Here is a 16,974-nt window from a genome sequence, read left to right on the forward strand (position 1 = left end):
ATTTGTTGAGTACTCTGAGATCTAGTATGGGTCTCCAACCTCCTTTTTTCTTAGGAATCAGGAAGTAGCAGAAGTAAATGTGCCTCTTTGGTGTGTGGGCACTGGCTCTACAGCTCCTCTCGTAATAGGCTCTTGTGAGAAGAGTCTCTGAAGGAGGACGGGGAAAGGTGTTTGGGGAGGGTGAAATGGATGGAGTACCCATCTCGAATGATCTCCAACAACTACCATTTGCCGAAGCTTATCTACTCTCAGGTGCTGCGAAATGGGGTGAGACAGCATCCAAAGGGAGGGGTGAGGTTTTCCAGGATCAGGTGATGTTGAGGAGAATGTTCTATGGGCACTTTGACCAATCCATCAAAACTGTTGCTTTGAGGTGGAAGGTTAATAGGAAGTGGGCTGCAAACACAATGATTTCCACCTAGGGAACCTGGACTTCTTCCTCGGAGGTTCATATGACCTCTGAGATAGATATTGTGATGAGTGGGGTTTAAATGATGGCTGAAGGCTATACTTTCTCTTATATCCAATGTGAAGATCCTGAAGGATTGAAGAGTAGCCCTGGAGTCTTTTAAGGTGTGGAGAGAGGTGTCAGTCTTTTCCACAAACAGCTTTGTCCCTTCAAAAGGAAGGGCCTCTACAGTTCTTTGAGCCTCATTTGAGAAGCTGGATAGGTGAAACCAAGAATCTCGTTTCATCATGATGGCAGTCAAGATGAAACATGCCGCTGTATCAGCTGCATCAAGTGCAGACTGGAGAGATGTTTTAGCCACCAGTTGGATTTCATGGACATTGGCCTTCAATTGTTCCTTACGAGAATCTGGGAGTTGCTCAATAAAGGAGTTCAGTTTTAAGTAATTCTGATATCATATTTCGCCAGTAAGGCTTGACAGTTTGCAATGCAGAACTGGAGAGCAGCTAAGGAGTATGTTTTTCTGCCAAAAAGATCCCGTCACTTCCAGTTTCAGTCATAGGGGGTGGATTTAAATTGGTGTTGCCGGCCCTTTGAGTTGACTACATCCACTATGATCAAGTGGGAGGCGAGTGGGAGAAGAGAAACTCCATGTCTTTCACCAGCATGCAATACTTTTTCTCAGCCTGCTTACATGTTGGTGGGACCGACATGGGGATCTGTCATATGATTTTGGCTGGGTTCAAGAGTGCCTTGCTAATAGGGAGTGTGACACTGCACCCCATAGTCTTAACAGTGATATTATATATATATATGAGATATGATTATGGCATAATTCTGATGTATTTTATGCAAGATAGGTCATGTGAGATATCATTGGAAGGGTTATGATTTAGTGAATATGATTATCCTATTTGTATGCATGTATACTTTTTGTATCTGAAGTTAAGAATATTGACAATGTATCTGTATTACAATTGTGTTTACACCTGGGGAACGCCCACTAGGCAAAAGACTGTCAGTCTAGATGGCTGGCTGGGAAGGGCCCATTCAAGCCAATGAACCATTAGGGAGAACAATAGGCCTGAGAAGGATCTTATCTCCCACCTGAGGGTCTTCCTGAGGACACAGTAAACAGCCTCTGACTCAGGGCTGCCATGACACTATGGGGTCATGTGACCAAGTCACCTGGTACTGGACTCCATCTTGGAATACCAAAGTTTTTCCACTGACTGGAGTGAGAACGAAGTTTGGAGACAAAGGGCTCCTGCCATATGCAAAAGCTATTTAAGACAGGAGAGTGACATCATTGTGGTTCTTCACTAACTCACCACCCAAAGAGACTCTGGGAAACATCTGAGGAACAAAGACTGAACTGCGGGTGGAACTGTTGGACCCAGGCTAAACAGGATTTTTAGTCTGTGAAAGGAACACTTGGGGTTTTTAAGTTGTAAGCAAGCGCAGCTGGCCCCTTAAGAATCTCTGAGGCGTGCTTGAATCATCATTTAGGGTGAGAATATGCTACTCATAACCAATCTCTTTAGTATATTAAGCATAGATTGTGTTTCTGTTTGCTAGGTAATCTGCTTTGATCTGTTTGTATCCCTTATAATTCACTTAAAAGCCTATCTTTTGTAATTAATATATTTGGTTTTGCTTTATCACAAACCACTGTGTGGGAGTCATAACGAAGCAAAAAGCTGTTGTATATTTTCTCTCCACATTGAGGGAGGGGGCAAATTTCATGAGCTTACGATGTACAGATCTCTGTGCAGCATAAGACAGTATAATTTTGGGTTTACACTCCAGAGTGGGGGTGCACTTGAGCAGCTGGGCAGTTCCTTAGCTGTAGCCGCCTCGTGCAGAGCTGATCACAGCGGTCTGTATGTACTGCAACTGGGTGTGTCCCTACCTGTACGTATGCTGGAATCTGGGAGAGGGCATGGCAGGCTGGCCAAAGCAGTACAGTGTAAAGGGAGCCCAGTCTGGTGGGTCAAGAGGGGGCTCTGTGGTACCCCAGTTCCAGGGGCACCCCTAGGGAAACCCTACTCTGGAGGAGGCAGAAGAATGTAAAATGTCCACTAGCTTCTGGTGTGACTCAGAGATCATTTTCAGCTCAATCAGGGCTCACTGTGGGAACCGATGGCCCTTTTCTTAGAGGCCTTACATTAGTGGCTCATGGACATCTACTTGGGCTCACCTCCCTTTGAAGTAGAAGGTTGTAATGAGATTTCTCACTGACTGGGGGACCACTGAAGGGCTGCCTCCCTGAGTACGACTTTGAGCCTCAGTTCTCTTTCTTTTCTGGATCTGGGCTTCAGCTGCTGGACCAAACCACATTTCTGTTGGATGTGTTTCTCTCCCAGGCAGCAGTAACACTGAGTGTCCATCAGCCACTGGGATAGATTCCTTGCAACTGAGACACTTCTTGAAGCCCAGAGAGCCAGGCTCTGTCCAGGGGGGTCCCCTGACAGGGGGTTGAAGAAAGAACCAAGTTCTTCCGCCCTCCCCGCCCCCCCCCCTTTTTTTTTAAGGCAGCAGCCAAATAAAAGATAGATGAAGAAAAGAAAAAGAAGCTTCAAATGTAGCTAACAGTTAACAATTCTAAAGAGGTTATCAATCTGCTAACGAACAGCTAAAGCATTGTCTCTAGCCAGGAGCGATGGAGACTGAGGAGGGTTTGCCAATGAACCCTGGCTAATCTCATGGCAGAGCCCGGGGAACAGTGCATGCACAGGCTGGACGGACTCTGCTACCAAACTTCTCCAATCAGCAGCAGAGGGATGGACACACACCTACAGTGGAGCAAGGATAGAGACACTTACAGTGGAGCACCCATAGGGATACTACTCGAAGAAGAATGGGGACTAAACGAGCCTCTCAACCCCAGACGCGGTGTCTCCAGGCCAGGGTTGAGGCATATGAGTAGGGCAATGTGGAAAAAACTTGCATATGCACTTTTGTTCTGTGGTTAAATATAGCACTTCAGTCTTTTCCAATTATTAATTTTAAAATAATTTAAAGATAAAATGAATATATCTTTCCCTATAAGTATGAAGAAAAAGAAGTGGCCTAAGAGTGGAATAAAGGCACAGGTGTTCCAGAGAGTCTTATTAACCTTCCAGACCCAAATATTAAGTTCCACAGCCTTGAGATTCAAGAGAGTTGACAACTAGCCACAGGTAACCACTATCAATCAGCAGGCAAATTACATATGTGGATCACCAGAGAAAACCAGATGTTTTTGATCCTGTAATAGACTGGGGCCAAATCAATTGTGTCTGTTTCTTGACATATGGTGTTACAGATTTTCCCAGAGTCTTAAAAGATAGGCAATTATTTTGTCCATAAAGATACCTGACTTTTGTGCTGGATTATATACCAAGATTTGATATGCAAATATAGCCTAGAAATTATCACCTAATTCCCTTATCTGATAATTTTACTGTGTCCAAGGCATTCATGAATGAAAAGCACTAAACAAATCAGACAGAAAAGGTGAAATGTAAACTTTTTATTAAAAACAATATACATTGAATCACATTGGACAGTTTAAATAGATTAAATTTAATTGAATGAAATATTTTGTCAGTACTTCTAAAATTTTCTACTAAGGATATAGAATACGTATTAGACTACTAACTCACACATACTTAGGTTTTTCTTCTGGAAATGATATCTCTGTTGTAAAATATTAAATAAAACACAATGTTAAGTTCTTGACAAATGCAATGACGACTCCGGTATCTGTTCTTGAAATAAAAAACAAAACACCAGTGCAGCCAGCTGGACATTATGAAAACAGATTGTTTTGTTTAGATACCACAAATAACTATACTGTAATAACCCAATGACTCAACATCATGAAAAAGGCAAATGAATACTGGTGCTATTTTCATTAGTAGAATATAAGAAATAATATTTTGCATCAGTGGTTAGCAGATTTCCATGATAGCCTCTTAATCTCGTAGGAGTCCTGATGATTTGTATAATTATGACCCTTTGTAAAAGTAGTTGAAATCATACATATTTAGTGGACCTGGACTTTCATGGATCTAGTCTTAGAATCAGAGCCCAATTCCTGAACATGACACTCCTGAAATGAAACATCTGGTATTTATGTTGTATATCTACTATTTAATTAGAATTACCTTAGCAGCAGCTGCCAAAGCCTCTTTACTTCTATTCTGTTGTTCCTCCAAACATTTTTCCAGTGCTTCCTGCCAATATGTAAAATAAAGTTGTAACACCGCATATGAGGAGTGGGTAGAAATTGGTTCAAACACTCAAAATATTTAGAACCTGATCCCACTCCCATTAAAGTAAATGGCAAAGCTCCTATTGACTTCTGTAGTATAGGATCAAGCACTTGATGTACTCAAAGCATCACCTTATGTTTCTGCGATTGTTGCATCAAAGCTTCTTCTACTTTTTGTGCTAACACTTCTTTCTCTGTATCCAGCATATCAAGAAGTCTCTGATGCTATAAGAGAAAATAATCGTATTATTGCAATCTTAGCCTCGTAGTACCACAAGAAAAAGGAGTTGGTGAAACACGGTTAACTAGACATGAATTTTGCATATATGACCAGTGGAAAAACTAGAATTGGTTAAACTACATACAGATAAGTTCCTTAATACCAGCAGCAATGAAGGGCACTACAAGTAACATGAAATATATCTGATAAATTAATAATTTTCTATTATTTTTCCTCAAACTTATGTACACAAAATAAAACAAAAATTATATCAATAAGTTGGTTATGCCACCCAGATAATAATTATTCTTACAAAACCTATGAACATAGCCATGGCAAAATTACTTAATGCGTATTTATTTAAATACATATGTGGAATTTAACAAAAAGTGTGGATATGCTAACTTTAATCTGAATATAAATCTATGTGAAAGAGAGCAACTATAAATGCTCATATCTATACAACCAATTTAGACCCCATACAGTTTTAAGGTCAGAAGATGAGAGCAAAAATTGCTGCTTTATTCCAATTTTCTTGTAATTTAAAACATTTTTCAAGGAGACAGTGAATGCTGACAATAAGTGACCAAGTACTTTATGTCTGCTTATATAATCTGTCATCACTGTTTCTTATTATAATCCTTTCATCTATGTTTTTCAAGAAACCAAGTAAAGCATGCACAAGATGTGGTTTGCCTTTTAAAAAGTCTGAGCTGTGATGAAAATCTAAAAGTTATTAATGGAAAGTATTGATGCCACGTGTATTTGTCAAGACAACTGGCTAGCAAATCAGTAAACCTAAGCACATGCTGTTTAAATGACGATTATAGTAACTTGAAATCACATGTACAGTATCAGTAAAAAATAACATTTCATAAGACCAAAACAAATACATGAAATAAATTTATAACAATATACTAGTTAAAAATATATTGACTATAAAGCCCTCACCTTGCAAACACATAAGCACAAGCTTACCTTTAAGCATGGATAGTCCTAAATATATAACTCTACAGCAGGGGTGGGCAAACTTTTCGGCCTGAAGGCCACATTGGGGTTGTGAAACAGTATGGAGGGCCTATCCCACTTCCCACCCCCTGTCTGCTCCCCTCAGAACACCTGACCGCCCCTTCCCGGGAGCGCCCCCCATCCAACCCCCCCATCTCCCTGTTCCCTGACTGCCCCGCCCCCTATCCACCCCCCTGCTCCCTGACAGGTCCGCCCGACCCATCCAACCCCCTCCACTCCTTGTCCCCTGTCAGGGTTCCTTCCCCACTCTGAACTCTAGGGTACAGATGTGGGGACCCACATGAAAGACCCCCTAAGCTTATTCTTACCAGTTTAGGTTAAAAACTTCCCTAAAGTACAAACTTTGCGTTGTCCTTGAACAGTATGCTGCCACCACCAAGCGTTTTAAACAAAGAACAGGGAAAGAGACCACTTGGAGACGTCTTCCCCCAAAATATCCCCCCAAGCCCTACACACCCCCTTTCCTGGGGAGGCTTGAGAATAATATCCTAACCAATTGGTTACAAAATCATCAAAGACCCAAACCCCTGGATCTTGGAACAATGGAAAAAATCAGTCAGGTTCTTAAAAGAAGGATTTTATTAAAAAAGAAAGGTACAAATCATTTCTGTAAAATCAGGATTGAAAATACGTTACAGGGTATTCAGATTCAAAACACAAAGGATTCCCCTCTGGGCAAAACCTTAAAGTTACAGAAATCATGAATAAACCTCCCTCTTATCACAGGAAAAATTCACATAAAACAAAAGAAACTAATCCGCCTTGCCTGTCTTACCTATACTGGTTGCAATATTGGAGACTTGGATTAGGATGGGTTAGAGAAGATGGATTTCTGTCTGGCCTCTCTCAGTCCCAAGAGAGAACTACCACGTAAACGAAGAGCACAAACAAAAGCCTTCCCCTCCCCAAGATTTGAAAGTATCTTGTCCCCTATTGGTCCTTTGGGTCAGGTGCCAGCCAGGTTAGCTGAGCTTCTTAACCCTTTACAGGAAACAGGATGTTGCCTCTGGCCAGGAGGGATTTTACAGCACTGTATACAGAAAGGTGATTACCCTTCCCTTTATATTTATGACATCCCCTGACCGCCCCCTACCGGGACCCCCATCCCTAACTGCCTCTCCAGGACCCCACCCCTTATCTAACCCCCCCGCTCCCTGTCTCCTGACAGCCCTCCCCCCCAACTTCCGCCCCATCCAACCACCCCATCTGCCCCCCCCGGGACCTCCTGCCCTTTATCCAACCCTCTCTCCCCCCTCAGAGCGGCAGGACAGACTTATGGAAGGTGGGTGGGCGCAAGCTGTGCTGCTGGTGTGGCTGCGGGGAAGGGGCCGGGGGCTACCCTCCCCCAGGGGGCGAGCAGGACGTTCCCACGGGCCGGATGTGGCCTGCAGGCTGTAGTTTGCCCACCTTTGATCTACAGCATGAAATCTACTAATGTTTTATTTATGAGTTTGTCTAATACCAGCATGAAATCTATTACCAAGCTGCAATGGTATTATGAGACATTTTTATATATGAAGAAGAGAATACAAAAATGTAGACTGCTTTATAAAACAAAGTAAAATGCAATTTCTGTACCACAAACATTCAAGAAGCCATTTCTTTGTGAACTTACTTAAAACAGTTCTTTCTGAGTGGAGCAGACATATTAAATGGAAAACACCTGTCCCAGCAGTGAAATTCTCATAAAGATTAAACTTAATTTATAGAATCATAAAAATGTAGGACCAGAAGGGATTCAAATGGTCATCTAGTCCAGTTACCTGAACAGAGACAGGATTACATACTATCTGGACCATCCCTGACAGATATTTTTCTAATCCGTTATTTAAAACCTCCAATTACAGAGGTTCCACAACCTCCCTATGTAATTTATAGATTTATGATGTGTATTCTAACTTTCACTGCCGGGTCATATTTTCAGATATTAGTCTTTATGGTCAGGCTGTCTTAAAATATCACTTTTTATTTTTTCCAACAACAAATGCTCAGTATTCAAAATGAAACAATAAGTAGATTTTGTTTATTAGTGTGATGGGGTATACAAACTCCAGCCTGGATGACAAGGGGTTAAGGAGCTGCTCTGGGCTCAGCCAGCACTGCCCTGCCACACCTGGGAGAGATGTACGGATAAGAGGAGGAGTAAAAGGGAGTAGAACAGCTCACTTGTGGGAAGGCCAGGGAAAAGATAGGACCTTTACCTTGCAGCTGCTGAGGAAAAGCCTGAGGGAGAGCAAGATCTTCCCCATCAGCAACTATCTGAAGGTCCCTCTCGGGAGGAAGGTAGGACCTGCTTCTGATAGACCCAAAGAGGAAGGCATTTTCCCTTTCCACATATTAACCCAGTTTATTTGTGTTGTTTCCCCATGTTTTGTTTATGGATTACCCCTGAAGGGGACAAAGTTGGAACTGACCTGGCTGGAAGGCCAAGGCCTGAGAGGATGCAACCCCCACCCCTAGGTGGAGAGAGCACAGCATGCTCAGCCACAAAGAAGTGTCAAGTGGTGAGCTGATCCCCTCCATTCTTTTCTGGTACAGACTGCAAGCTTTGGACAATGACATGGTGGTGGGAAGTGGCACAACAAAGGCAGCCTTTAAGGCACTCCTGGGTGTCAGACTCTTTTGTCACTCTATCAGGGCCCTGGGCTGGAGCCCAGTGGAGTGGGGGGGCCTGGGCTCCTCTACCAAAAGCCCCCTTCTGCAGGTCCAAGTGCCTATGCCCCGACCACTTAGAAACACTGCCCCACAAGTGAAGACCATTTGACAATCTGCTTTATGCTTCCTTAGTTAATTGACTACAGTGGGACTGAAAATAAGTCTTTTTTATGTCCCCTACCCTGCCCAAGATGAACATCTGTCAGTCTCAGTTCATTTAAAAGAACATCTATTGGTGCAAAAAGGACCGAAACATACATGCAGATACTGACTCAAATATAGGGCATGAATCAAAGCCCACTGAAGTCAATGGAAAGACCCTCATTGACTTCAGTGAGCTTCTGATCAGATCCATATGGAAGACTTTCTTGGATACACCAGTCAATGGAGGAAACAACCTCTGAGTCATATAATATATACTCTATATAGAATGGCAAAATTCATTCTTCTAGATGATAATCTCTATGACAGCATTAAAATCTTAGACAGTTAATTACTCTTTGGCACCAACTGTCATGTTTCAAATACAGAAATGCCACAGGTTTTTCTAACAGCATCACACTGGACCCAAATATATAGAATGTTAAAAAGAAAACCCACAAAATTCTATTAAAATTCCTTTGAAATGATACTGAAGTATGCATTGATTCAATTCACTGTATGAGAATTGGAATTTATTGTTCAGAAAACAGTTCCAGGATTACAATCATGCAAGATACCAAAAGAGAAAATAAGAATGGACCTCTATCATAAGGGCAACTTGCAAGATGCTGATCCTAGAGATGATCTCTGAAAACTAACAACTTTTTCCCCCCCACAATTAATCCTTACAGTTTTCAGTTTGTTACTACCCTGAATTGCTAGTGATTGGCTACTACAGTGACAGGTGGTTTAAAAATACCCATACAGATTTAAAAATTCCACCAATTCTCGTAAATAAAGAAAACCAATCTACCTAATAAGTAAGAGAGATTAAACCATGAATGTAAAAAGCTATTGCTCACACGACTTACAATCTTTGATTACAGTAACTGTCTGCCAGTAGCTGGGACTGGACAACAGGGTTGGATCATTCTATATTTGTCCTATTCTGTTCATTCCCTCTGAAGCATCTGGCACTGGCCACTGTTGGAAGACAGGATACTGGGCTAGATGGACCATTGGTCTGACCCAGTATGGCCATTCTTATATTCTTATAATTCTATGGAATTCCTGTAAAGTTGGTAAACTTTGGGAACTTCTGTTGAACATTATTTTTCTCTCCATGTATAAAACACTTTTAAAAAAATCATTATCAATCTTTTGTGAATATAACACTGTGGGGATCATTTTGTACATTAACTTGTCTATATATTGGAAATAAACACATTACTTTTCGGTATGTACTTGGCATTCTTTCAATATGCAGATTAATGACTGATAGATTTCACTGAGACTTTATCCAATACATTATAAATAGAATATTTTTTAAAAATCCCAAAATATTTACATAAGAAATATAACTTTGCCAAGGCCAGACACTTCTTGTGAATAACTTAGCATGTCATAGAATCATAGAACAACAGGATTGGAAGGGACCTCAAGTGGTCATCTAGTCCAACCCCCAACTTTGCCAAGCCTGACCTTAAAAACCTCTAAGGAAGGAGATTCCACCACCTCCCTTGGTAACCCATTCCAGTGCTTCACCACCCTCCTAGTGAAAATTTTTTTCCTAACATCCAACCTAAACCTCCCGCACTGCAACTTGAGACCATTACTCCTTCTTCTGTCATCTGCTACCACTGAGAACAGTCTAGATCCATCCTCTTTGGAACCCCCTTTCAGCTAGTTGAAAGCAGCTATCAATTTCCCCCTCATTCTTCTCTTCTGCAGACTAAATAATACGAGTTCCCTCAGTCTCTCCTCATAAGTCATGTGCTCCAGCCCCCTTATAATTTTTGTTGCCTTCCGCTGGACTCTTTCCAATTTTTCCACATCCTTCTTTCCTATTATAATGTCCTTTCCTATTATAATGTAAATGTTTATTCATGTGAAATAATCCTTCCATAAAAGGATACCTTCATATCTGAACTTCCAGAAGTTCATAGATCATCACAAATGTTGCAACAGCTGTCTATACAACCCAGGAAAGCACATTCTCTTGTATTAGAGCTAGAGAAATACCTTGCCGAACTGTTTATTTGGCTTCAATGTTTACACTCAGCCAACTAGTTTTCTTTTTCAGGGTAGAAAGAATTTTCAGCTATTAAATTACATAAATTATTTGAAAAGAAATAAGTAATTGGGAAAGGGTTTACAGAATAAAACACAGCATATTCTCTTTCTCTGAAGTAGGTCTTGAGGCCACAGACCTTACGTTTCATAATGAGGGTGTATATAATAAAGAGGATCAATATAACAGATTTAATGGAATTAAGGAGAGAGATTACTAAACAATAGCTATTATTCTTTGAGAGTCACCTTCATGTCTTCACTTTAGTGGAATATGTCAGCATGGGTATCAAACTGTGGAACTACCTTGAAAGCTGTGACTGCTGGGAGGTGCAAGAACACCGTCAGGTAAGGGTGATGTCATTACCCTACTCTATAAAAGGGAGTGCATCTCCCAACCACCTTGGTTCTTTTTCCCCCAAAGCACAACATCCTGATACTATATAGAATTCAAAGATATAGGGGATGGCGGGTGGGTGGTGTGAATACATAGAAGTGATGCTCAAAGAACAGTTCCTGGTAAGTAACCTCTCTTTCTTCTTTGCATTCCCACCCTTAGGAGATTAGTCAGAAGAGCTCTACCAGAAGGACAGTGAGCAAGGAATTCTTAGCTAAATATGGAGTGTAGCAAGGCTGTCCAAATCTGAGCATCAAAATGCAATGCTAAATACAAGTAGTAGTGATTATTGAAAGGGTGTACATAAATCCAAGTTACTGCTTTGCAAATCTCCACCAGGGGCTTGGGCATGCTGATCCTGTGGTGGCACTTGAGGGATGAATTTTTAAACCAGGGGATACTGCTTTCCAAGCTAAGATGCAACAGTGTTTCAAACATTTACTAATCCAGGGTGAAATTCTGTGTTTAATGAGTTTTCTGTGGCATTTATTCCCATATGCTACAAATAACCTATTAGATCATCTACACAGAGCTTGGGTTTGTTTGTTTTTTGTTGTTTTTTTTTTTTTAAAGATAAAAGCAGGATGGGTGCCCTCTATCTCTAGGCTATAGAGGCATGCTTCCCCTGTGTGGCAATGGTGCCTGGGGAATAACAAACAGGGAGAGAAATATACTGGGATAGGTGGAAATCTCAAACCACCTTATGTATCAAGTTGGGACTGGGCCCCGTGCTGACTTTGACCTTGGAGACTATAGTTTAAAGGTGGAGGGGCCAGCAAATATTAAGCAGATGTAATTGTTATGGCAAAAGCCTTTATAATTGATAAACGTTTTGGAAAGGTCTGTGCAAGATCCACATAAAGAGGGCTCATCAGCTTTGTTAAGAAAAGACTTAGGTTCCATCATGTCAGCAGCTTCCTAATGGCTGGAATGCAATTGCCAGTCCCTCCAGGAATCTGAAGACTGTAGGGTGAAAGAAGATGAGTTTGCCCTTAATGTAATTATGATAAGTAAATATTGTTGTCATATGACCCTTTAGCCCAGCTAAGATTAAGCCCTCTGTCTTAAAATGTAGAAGGTACTTTAGGACTCCAAGGACTCCAGGTCGAGATGGAGTGAGTCCATTATCAGTGGCCCAGATACTACACTTTCCATTTTTGTTCAGCATGGAGCTCCAACTGGTTTGATGGAAGATGGACTGAACACTCAGAGCAGAAATAGTCCACATTAGTTAGCACGTTATCCTCCTTCATGCTTCAAGATGGAGTGCCTCTAGGTTGGAATGCAGAACTGTCCCTACCTGTTGACACAGGAGGTCTGGAGATAAAAAACATACTTGCTGCATCTTTTTGGTCAGTTGCAAAAGATCTGGATACCAGCCTTGACCGGTAAGCAGCTTAGCAAGTATACAACAGTTTGTGAACAAGGTCAGGATTGCCTCCTTCTGTTCCTCAATCAAGGATTCTAGCTTGACTTTTGCTCGCTTAAAAGGCCGGACAAGTAAGCTCTTCTTCCAAAAGCATCCAGCTTATATCCCTCTCTGCGAGAAAGGGTGGAATGAAAAGCCTGGTTGCCCCTTACTCTCTTCTGTGGTGTAGATACCACCGTGGAGTTTGTCAAAGGGTGTTGTAGTGAAAATGTACGTCCTTCAGGTGGTACGGGATACATCCCATCAGCTCACTTAGATACAGGTGGGGATGAGAAAAAAAGAGCCAAATATCTTTGGCCACGTTGCGAAGGCCATAGCTAACAGGTATAGCTTCTTTGTGGTCTCCATCTGTAATAGAGAAGACAGAAGAGCAGATGTGTCTGATGCTGTGACTCCATTTTGTAGCTGGTCAGTAGTAGTAGGAACATTTTGCACAATAAATCCTGAAACTGCCTAGGTTCCTCAGGAGGTGAAACATCAATATCATATTCCAGTGAGATGCCATTCATATGTTCCTCCCAAGAGGATTCAAATATTTCCTCTGAAAGTCTCATGTCATTCCTCAGATATAGGCAGACTCTTCTGTAAATCTGAGTGATCTGGTCAGTATCGGTGCAGTCAAAGAAGAGTACATGTGTGCCATATGAGAAATGGGCACCTGTGAGCACATCAGTCCTGAGGCTGGTGCTTGTGCCTCAGCCTACAGCAGGACTTTCAAGGAGTCCTGTATATAGGGCTATCTGAGAAGCTGGGGAGGCCCTGCATGAAATACTTCCATGATAACTGGATCTGAAGCACAGGAAAATGGCATGGGGTTTGAGGACAAGATGGAGGACTCTCTAGATTTCTCTCTGAAGGGGTTGAAGATATGCCGGAGGCACTCCTGGATTGAAACCAGAGAAGTTGATACAGGCACAGAGTTGAGCTGTGAACAAAAATGTAGTGGGGTGGCTAGCTGCTTCAATGATGGACACCCACTCCAGCAGAAGGATTAAAGGTATTACCAGCATCTGAAATGGAGAAGGGTCCGAGTTAGTCAATGTTGAGATGTCTGATTACAGAGAAGTGTGGAGAAAAGGTGACAGTAGTGCTGTCTGCGAGTCTCCTCATGGATGGAAGCCTATAAAGGAGGAGAGGAATGGTGCTTTCTTCTTTTTCTTTTGGTTACGTCCCTGTTGTGGGGAATTGTGCTTCCTCTTCTCCTTCCTTTTACTCTGATGGGCATCTGCATTGACTTGGGTTACTGAGATAGAGGCACTGGGCCTGGGGATAGGTCCAGAGTCAATGTCAAGGCTATTGGTACCAAATGAAGAGTAGATGCTGATGTGGGCACCTACTGAGTAAGTCCCACAATCATCAAGACTTTAGTATATAGTGTCAATTTGGTCTTTGGTGCTGCTTTTTATTAGGCCAGTGTTGGTGGTGCCAGGTAAGGTATTCACTCCCAGTTTCCAGGCTTGGGTTCATGACAGATAGTGGTGCTGAAGCCAAGGTGGCAAAATGCCTCTTGGGTCCTGTGTCAGAGATCAGCAGCATTGAAGCTGGTCTTGGTACCCTTGACAGGCTCACAGGTGTACCAAGATGCAGACAATGAGACACCAGATGAGCCTGGAGGCTCAAGTATCTCTTCCTTCTAGTGCAGTGAGAGAAGACATGGTGGATTACACACTTCGGCCTTGTCTACACTACTGCGGTAAGGCAACCTAAGTGACATTACTCCAGTTATATGAGTCAACATAGCTTATGTTGACTTACTGCAGCGTCTGCACCATGCTGCGTCAACTGGAGACACCCTCCCGTCGACTTACCTTACTCTACCCATTCTGGTGGAGTATCAGAATTGACCGAAGAGCACTCTGCCATCGATTTAGCGGGTCTTCACTAGACCCACTAAATTGACACCCGCTGCATCGATTGCAGTTGTGCTGATCTACCGGTAAGTGTAGACATGGCCTTAGTTACAGAGTTGGTCTCCCACAGACAAAGATGACACAAGATGTGGGTGTCGGTCTCCAGTACAAGACTGGCAGGCAGTGCACCTCTTGAAGTCCTTATGGGGGACTTGCAATGGGTATTAGGTGTCTGTCTGCCATTTGTGCCTTTGAAAAGCTCCCATCAAGTACTTAAATATGACTTCTGGAGCCTAACTTCAGGCACTCATTTTTAAAAATTATGGCCTACATCTACATTGTCTGTCACACTGCTACCAAGAGCTTTTGTCTTTGTCTTACCAATTATGGAATTTCAGTTTAGATTTTTTGAGTTCTGTCAATGAGATGCAACCTAGGTTGGGGTGAAACTACACAAACTATAATTAAAGTTCTAGAATTTAAAAAAAAAAGTCAATTATTAATCTACAGGAAGAGAGTGAAGTCTAGCTCCTGAAGACAGGAATCAGTGATCATGACTTCCAGTCTCTATTCCTGGCTTTGAAACAGCCACTGTACGAATTTTGCAAATAATTTTTTTGATTATGAATCAAAACTAACTATGAACTTTGCAAATAATTTTTTATTACAGTTTATCTTTAAAACAACATATACTAATATTTACTAAAGTGGTGTTATGATGTTTCTTTAAAGAGACATTTTCAGAATTATGCACACAAATGGGTGCACATTATGTTCATGGGCAAAAACCATCATTTTATTTTTTTTCCCGCTAATATGCATGAAACTTTAGGTCTGAATATTTGTAAAGTGCTAAGGGACAATCTGAATGAAAGGCAAAAACAATATTACAATTTTCTATTACATTTTGAAGCGGACATTTGTAACTATGTTTTTAAAGGTAATAGAATATAATTATAATATCCTATGAAATAATTGCCTTGTGTGCACTTGTAAATTCAGACAAACATTTCATTTCTTGACTACAAGGGAGAAGAGGCAAAGAACTTGTGATCTTAGCATTCTTGCTTTTTAGTTAGTTGCATTTTATTTAGCAAAGATGCTCTATTTTGTCTTTCCAGTAAAATATTACACTGATAGAAAGAAGATAATGTTGTCACAAAGTAACTTTTGCAAATGGGAAAACCTAATAATAAATGGGAGGAAACCCCCCCCTTTTTTTTTAATGAGTGAAAAAAAAATTTTAAAAAAGAGGGTCAAGGAGAATCTTTTGAAATTTAACCTAACACAAAAGGCATTCAGAAGTAAGTTACAATGATTTTCCCCCTTGCAACAAGTTCTTTGGGCAACAGTTCCAAATGGAGAACGTTTGATGCAGATTCAAATATAAATACAGAGGTCCTGTGGTTTTCCTTGATTCCTGTAAAAAAAGAAATCAAAAAATCTTTTTCCTAAAATGAGAGTCACAGGAGATATTGTAAACAGATTTAATCACAATCATAACTAGTTAGAATTTTTTATATTAAATAATGTGTCTGAAGAATCATGTCAGTTTATTCTCAGGTATGCAAATATATAACCATAGAAGGTTTGCAAAAGTATATGATATAAATAATTTACAAGATAAGTGAAGTAATTCAGATGTTTCCTTTCAGTTATTGTACAGCTCAAACACTATATATAAAGCACTAATAACCAGTTCAAATCTGTACAGTTATGTTCCAAACAAGTACATTAAACATATTCGTATTAATCCTAAAATGCAAGTTATAAATCAGAAATTGAATAAACTGTCCAAGGTTAACTGAAATGCTTTGTAAATATGGACAACTTGTACCTCACCTCAGTGTACACTTAATATAAGGGGGAGGGGCAGAAAGCTCCTTCTTTCCCTCACCCTTCAACATATCCATTAATGAATCTGCCATAATTTGGCTACAGGTGCTGCTGTGTGCAGTTGATGTTTGGGGGTACTATTTGTCTAAGTCGGGGGGGCAAACTTTTTGGCCCAAGGGCCACATCTGGGTGGGTAAATTGCATGTAGGACCATGAATGTAGGGCTGGGGCAGGAGGTTGGGGAGTGGGAGGGAGTGCGGTATGCAGGAAGGCGCTCAGGGCAAGGGGTTGGGGTGTAGGAGGGGTGTGGGATGCGACAGAGGGTTGGGGTGCAGTAGGAGTGTGGCAGGGGCTCAGGGCAGGGGGTTGTGATACAGGGGCGGTTCGGGGTGCGGGCTCCAGCCCAGTGCTGCTTACCTGGAGCAGCTCCGGGGAGGCAGCAGCGCCCGCCCTGGCTCTGCGCCACTCCCAGAAGTGGCCGGCACCACGTCCATGTGGCCCTTTGGGACGAGGATGGCAGAGGGCTCCGCATGCTGCCCTCGCCTGCGGGTACCTCCCCCGAAGCTCCCATTGGCTGAGATTCCCTGTTCCTGGCCAATGGGAGCTGTGGGGGGGAGGTGCCTGCAGGCAAGGGCAGACCACGTAGCTGTCTGTCCCACCTCTCCCCGGGGCTGCAGGGA

At 41.9% G+C, this 16,974-nt stretch overlaps 1 protein-coding gene across 9 annotated transcripts in view; it reads right to left on the reverse strand.

The window, feature by feature from the left end:
- CCDC91 (coiled-coil domain containing 91) overlaps positions 1–16,974 on the reverse strand; it is a 319,501-nt gene that overhangs the window by 94,895 nt on the left and 207,632 nt on the right. For all 9 annotated transcript variants that reach the window (XM_074936086.1, XM_074936059.1, XM_074936124.1 and 6 more), the window contains 2 exons: positions 4,800–4,892; positions 4,561–4,629 (listed from right to left, as the gene is read on the reverse strand). In XM_074936086.1, the coding sequence (XP_074792187.1) occupies positions 4,561–4,629; positions 4,800–4,892 (162 nt within the window). The remainder of the gene's footprint in view (positions 1–4,560; positions 4,630–4,799; positions 4,893–16,974) is intronic.

The sequence above is a fragment of the Natator depressus genome, chromosome 1, assembly GCF_965152275.1.
Source record: "Natator depressus isolate rNatDep1 chromosome 1, rNatDep2.hap1, whole genome shotgun sequence".
Classification (NCBI taxonomy): Eukaryota; Metazoa; Chordata; order Testudines; family Cheloniidae; genus Natator; species Natator depressus.